General features: G+C 44.3%; 1 protein-coding gene across 1 annotated transcript; it reads left to right on the forward strand.

Moving 5' to 3' along the window:
- The first annotated feature begins 2,197 nt into the window (after positions 1-2,197).
- Positions 2,198-3,136, forward strand: LOC110893390. The gene has a single exon (XM_022140501.1). It carries the CDS (start codon positions 2,198-2,200, stop codon positions 3,134-3,136), a length of 939 nt encoding a protein of 312 aa, XP_021996193.1.
- The last annotated feature ends 2,981 nt before the right edge of the window (positions 3,137-6,117 follow it).

The following is a 6,117-nucleotide window of genomic DNA, read 5'->3' on the forward strand; positions in this document are numbered from 1 at the left end:
TTAAAGATGACGATGGTAATGGTACCATGGTGGGTCGAGTGGCTGGTAATCAGGGAGGTACCACCGTGGGTCGGGTTGAGAAGAAACCTTCGAGGGACGGGCAGGAATCGGATGAGGAGGAGGTCGAAGAAGTCTACAACGAAACTAGTGCATTCATGACATCGGGTACTCATCCTTTCTCTTCAAAAGCAGGGGCAAGCACCTCTTTTTCCAAGTTCTCGAATGGATAGATTGTCTGCGTTTCGTCTGAAGGGGCTGCGGTTTTGTGGCCACTTTATTTTTGATGATGGTGGTTGAGATTATGTGTTTGTGGTTTGCATTGTTTGTCTACTAGATGTCGAGTCCTGATGTATAGTAGACTAGGTTCTGGGGTATTATAGGTCTTTGGTTTTGTTTTTGTTTTACATATATGGGGCATGTCCTGTATATGAACTAGTGTGGAACACATCCTCACTACTTGTACTTAATTGCGGTTGCATTTTAATAGAATCACCGGGGTAACCCTTTACCCAAAAAAAAAAAAGGATGTCCGACTTTTAATGTTAAGGAGGTGGTCCGAGTTTTAAGGGGGAGACACCCCTGTCCGAGCTTTAACCCCCCTCACTTGGTCCGAATTTTGATAGGGCCTCCCCTTGTCCGATCTTGTGAAGCCCCAAACCCCTCTGTCCGACTTTTAAACAGGGGAAACCCCCTTCACTTCTTATCCGAGTTTTGCATGCCAATGTGATGTCCGAACTTTTAAGTGTATACTTGTTTGTCCGAATTTTTGGCCATGCATGTTTGTAATCCAAGTTTGTATAATATGCTAACTCCTATGCTTGTAACCTAGTCCGAGTTTCGTTGTCTGTTAGTATGTTAACACTGTTGATGTGATAACACTGTTACGAATGTAAACCCTCCTATGCATGCTAGTTCTGTAATTTTGAGCAACGTTGTAACACGGTTACAATTACTAAGACTGTTGATGAATAACGGAGTTAAAACAAACTGAGAAAAGCCCGGAATGTAAAGCTTAAGCTGCATGAATGTGATTAGCTATTTATGTGATACATGATGTTAACTGTCAAACGCTTTATGATATAGATTACTTGCGTATTAATACGAACATGAACTGATTTATTACACGTGCACACAATAGGACTTGACTGATTACTTGTGAGTGCATAACCTAGCATACCGAGCAAACCAAGGTGAGTTCACACAGCCAAGGCATGGGATTCCCGGGTTGGGAATTGGGTTGGAAAGATTTGAATTGGATAATTACTCGTACTTACACCATTGCTAGACTATATACCATCGTCCTCAGGTTAGTCAGGACACTTACGTAAAACCTACGTAAACTAGTATCAACCACTGTCTCCCGGGTCGGGAGGACACTTACGTAAAACCTACGTAAACTCATGCCTACTACTGTCTTCCGGGTCGGAAGGACACTTACGTAAAACCTACGTAAACCCCACGCGTACCACTGTCCTCGGGGAAGGGCACTCACGTAAAACCTACGTGACCTTGTACGTATTCCTGTTCTCGGATTAAGAAGAACACATGGTTACAATAGTCTAGTAAGGATAAACATGGGAAGCCCCCTTTAGTAATAAATATAATCATGGGAAACCCCCAATATTAGTACATACATACGTGGGAAGCCCCCACTAAATGAACATACGTATTACTGCTACGAACTTACTTTCTGTGAACTCGCTCAACTAGTTGTTGACTCTCTGCTGCGTGCCTTGCAGGTCGTTACATACATGGAGCTTGCACAGGGAGGAGCAGGTCGTTGTGGAGCATGGATCGTGGATGCCATGTTAAAACATTTAAACATTTGAACTATGATATACATTGGGTTTTCATACTTATGCTTCCACTACACTTGATACTATAATTATGTTTTGAACACCTATCGTATTGAATGATTGGTTTGCATTTATTTTACTTGATATTAATTACATGTTCACTATGATTGGTGGCTTGATCCTGGTCATGTCACGCTCCCAAGCGGTGATACTCCGTGTGTGGATTCTGGGGGTGTGACAGATTGGTATCAGAGCCATTGGTTATAGAGAACTTGGTTTTAATATGGGAAAACGTTTTTATTAAAACTATCTTAACTAACCGGGATTCTATTTGGGTTCGGTGGATTCATAAGTATAAGCTTAAAGGTCGAAATTTTTGGGAGGTTCCTTGTCGTGGGAGTATGACTTGGGGATGGCGAAAGATTTTATCTATTCGTCATATTATCCGGCCTCACATCTGGTCATCTATTCGGAGTGGTATCCAAACTAACGTTTGGAGTGATATGTGGTGTTCTCTAAGTCCGATTAGTGCATTTATTTCTCCTCGGGCCATCGCCAATGCCGGGTTCTCGTTACAATCTTCTGTTGCGGATGTTATTGACCACAATGGTCACTGGAAGTGGCCGCAAGCATGGCTGGATCTTTATCCGGTTTTAATCACGCTTTCAGTCCCAAACCTTGTTTCTGGTACCGTGGATCGTTTGGAGTGGAAGGATTTGAATGGCAAATTGTGCGACTTCCAATCGGCTCAGGTTTGGAACACCATTCGGAGTAGGGAGAATCAGGTCATGTGGTCTAATATGGTGTGGTTCGCTCAATGCATTCCGAGGCATTCGTTCCATTTATGGCTGCTGTTTCGTAATAAGTTGAAAACACAGGACCGATTGACAGTTTGGGAAGCAGGTAGTCTCACAAACTTAAACTTGATGGCCTGTCCGTTATGTTACGCGGATCGTGAGAGTCGAGAGCACTTGTTTTTCCGTTGTTCTTTTGCGGATCAAGTGTGGAATAATGTTAAGACTTTCGGTCAGTTGGGGAGTGTTGATAACTCGTGGGATTCGCTTGTTATTTGGGTGGATCAGAATTCCAGCTCGAAGAAAGCGGATCACGTTATTTGTAAGTTGCTGATTGCTGCGTCCTCGTACTACATCTGGCAAGAGAGGAACAACAGAATCTTTAAAAATCAGAAGCGAACGGTAGATCAAGTGATTGAGGTAATTAAAAATTCGGTTCGGTTCCGTTTGATGGGATTCAGATTTCGGCTGGTTTCAACGAAGAAAAGGATTTTCAAGTTGTGGAAGATTGAAGAAAATGAAGATAATGTGGCGCGTCCAGGCTAATTATGTCTAGTTGTTAGGCGTTGGTTTTTTTGGTTGTTTGTTTGGTTGTCGTTGAGTGATTTTTTCTGGTTGTGTTGCTTGTTGTCCTAGGCTTGGCTGTCAAGTCTAGTAGGTGTGTCGCTTTGATACACCCTTGTTATTATTTGGTTCATTTATAAAATTCACCGGGGTAACCCTTTACCCAAAAAAAAAAACGTTTTTATTAAAACCAGACTATAACCAGAACAGTGCTCTCAATGATCCACAACGACGCTTCGCTCCACGTGCAAGACTCAACATCTTAGGTAATAAGGTTTATGTTTATTACCTGCATGCTAGAATTACATAGAACTTTGCTCGCAGTATGCTTAGATTACATTGCTTACTATCTGTTATTGCTTGAGAACACCTATGTGCTTACACTCTTCTGTCATCGCACTACTCGCGAACCATTCTCACTTATTCTACTTTTACTATGAAGATCATGTCTGGACGTGTGAAGATGACTCAAGCCCAGTTGACGGCTCTTATCAATGAACAAGTAGCTGCGGCACTTGCAGCCGCACAAGCAGGTAGTATACCCTGCGGATGTGATTCACACTAGGATCTTTAGATCCTACATTAACTCTTGTGTTTAACTTTGTCCTATTTGTACACAATAGGTCAACACGCCCCACAACCTGTCTGCACATTCAAGAACTTCATGGACTGTCGTCCAAGCACATTCAGTGGCACAGAGGGAGCAGTGGGACTACTCCATTGGTTCAAAAAGCTCGAGTCGGTATTTGAAATGTGTGAATGCCCTGAGGATCGCAGGGTGAAGTACGCCACTGGCACGCTGGAAGGAATTGCGCTAACTTGGTGGAACGCGCAAGTTCAAATTTTAGGGTTGGCAGCTGCTAACGCCACCCCTTGGAACGATTTCAAGGAACTTATCAAGAGGGAATACTGCACACGGGAAGATATTCACAAGTTGGAAGATGAGTTACCATCTGAAAATGACTGGGTCGGAAATCGAAGCTTATACTAAACGGTCGAACGAGCTGGCCGTGCTGTGTCCAACTATGGTGGACCCTCCAATTAAGCGTATTGAGTTGTATCTCAAGGGTTTGGCGCCAGAGATTCAGAGCCATGTGACATCGGCTAATCTTGATAATATTCAGGCTATTCAGCGCCTTGCTCATCGTATAACGGATCAGGCAGTGGAACAGAACAAACTACCAAAACGTATCAGTGCTACCACTACTGCTATTACTACACTTGCTACTCCCAGTGACAACAAAAGAAAATGGGATGGGGATTCTAGCAAGGGTTCAGCAACAGTTCAGTCTCAGGCTCAACAGCAGAAGACTGATCACTACCAGAGTCCTAGTCAGCAATCTTCTGGTGGTCACAGACAGAAAAGGTATCAAGGATCTCACCCCAAGTGTCACAACTGTAACAGGCATCACAGCGGCCAGTGCAACAAGGGTCGTTGCCAAAGGTGTCTCAAGATGGGTCACGAGGCCAAAGACTGTAGGAGTCCACGGCCTGCGAATCAGAACCAGCAACTGCAATTACCAGCTCCACAAAACCCGCAGCAGCAGCAACAACGGGGCAACAGGGGATGTTTTCAGTGTGGGGCTGAAGGTCATTTCAAGCGTGATTGCCCCCAGTTAAACCAGAACCAGAATCGCAACAACAACAACAACAACCAAGGCAATCGTAACAACAACGCTGGGAACAATAACGGCAATGAAGCTAGGGGTCGTGCATTTGTGCTGGGTCGAGGTGACGCAAGGAACGATCCTAACGTGGTCATGGGTAAGTTTCTTCTCGACGACATTTACGTTACTGTATTGTTTGATTCGGGTGCGGATACAAGTTATGTGTCTTTGAAAGTTAGCCAAATGTTAAAACGTGCACCAACTCCCCTAAATACCAAACATGTCGTAGAGTTAGCTAATGGTAAAAATGTAGAGGCCACACACATAGTTCAGGGTTGTAATCTTATCCTCGCTGGCCAGACTTTCTCCATCGACCTCATTCCTATAGTTCTGGGTAGTTTTGATATCGTCATTGGCATGGATTGGTTATCCAAGCAGCAGGCAGAAATATTATGTAAGGAGAAGATCATTCGTATTCCTCGTTCGGGTAAGGAACCTCTCGAAGTTCAAGGCGACAAGAGTGGTGCTGTGGTTGGCATCATCTCCTACTTGAAGGCTCAGAAATGTTTACGAAAGGGTCACACTGCCATTTTGGCACTAGTTACTGATGCATCGACAAAGGAGAAAAGGATAGAGGATATTCCAGTTGTACGCGAATTTCCTCAAGTGTTTCCTGAAGATTTACCTGGTCTACCGCCTCATCGTCAGGTTGAGTTTCAAGTCGAGCTATCTCCAGGAGCAGCACCTATAGCTTGCGCACCGTATCGTTTGGCTCCAACAGAACTGGAAGAACTGTCTAAGCAACTACAAGAGCTTTTGGATAAAGGCTTCATTCGTCCAAGCTCTTCGCCTTGGGGAGCTCCAGTACTATTCGTGAAAAAGAAGGATGGCACTTTTAGAATGTGCATAGACTACCGCGAACTGAACAAGGTCACAGTGAAGAACCGCTATCCTCTTCCTCGTATTGACGACTTATTCGACCAGTTGCAGGGGTCGAGTTACTACTCCAAGATCGACCTTAGGTCCGGTTACCATCAGCTGAGAGTCCGGGATGAGGACGTCTCCAAGACAGCATTCAGAACTCGCTACGGTCACTACGAGTTTCTAGTCATGCCATTTGGGCTTACGAACGCGCCTGCAGTTTTCATGGATCTTATGAACAGCGTGTGCAAACCTTATCTAGACAAATTCGTCATCGTTTTCATCGACGACATTCTGATCTACTCCAAGAGTCAGGAGGAACACGAGCAGCACTTACGTCTTATCTTGGAACTTCTTCGAAAGGAGCAATTGTACGCCAAGTTTTCAAAATGCGACTTCTGGCTTCGAGAAGTCCACTTTCTAGGCCATGTGGTG

The sequence above is a fragment of the Helianthus annuus genome, chromosome 12 (genome assembly GCF_002127325.2).
Source record: "Helianthus annuus cultivar XRQ/B chromosome 12, HanXRQr2.0-SUNRISE, whole genome shotgun sequence".
Taxonomy (NCBI): domain Eukaryota; kingdom Viridiplantae; phylum Streptophyta; class Magnoliopsida; order Asterales; family Asteraceae; genus Helianthus; species Helianthus annuus.

What these genes read in the sequence shown, in the direction of transcription:
- LOC110893390 (XM_022140501.1), top strand. Translation starts at nt 2,198, where the DNA reads ATGACTTGGGGATGGCGAAAGATTTTATCTATTCGTCATATTATCCGG.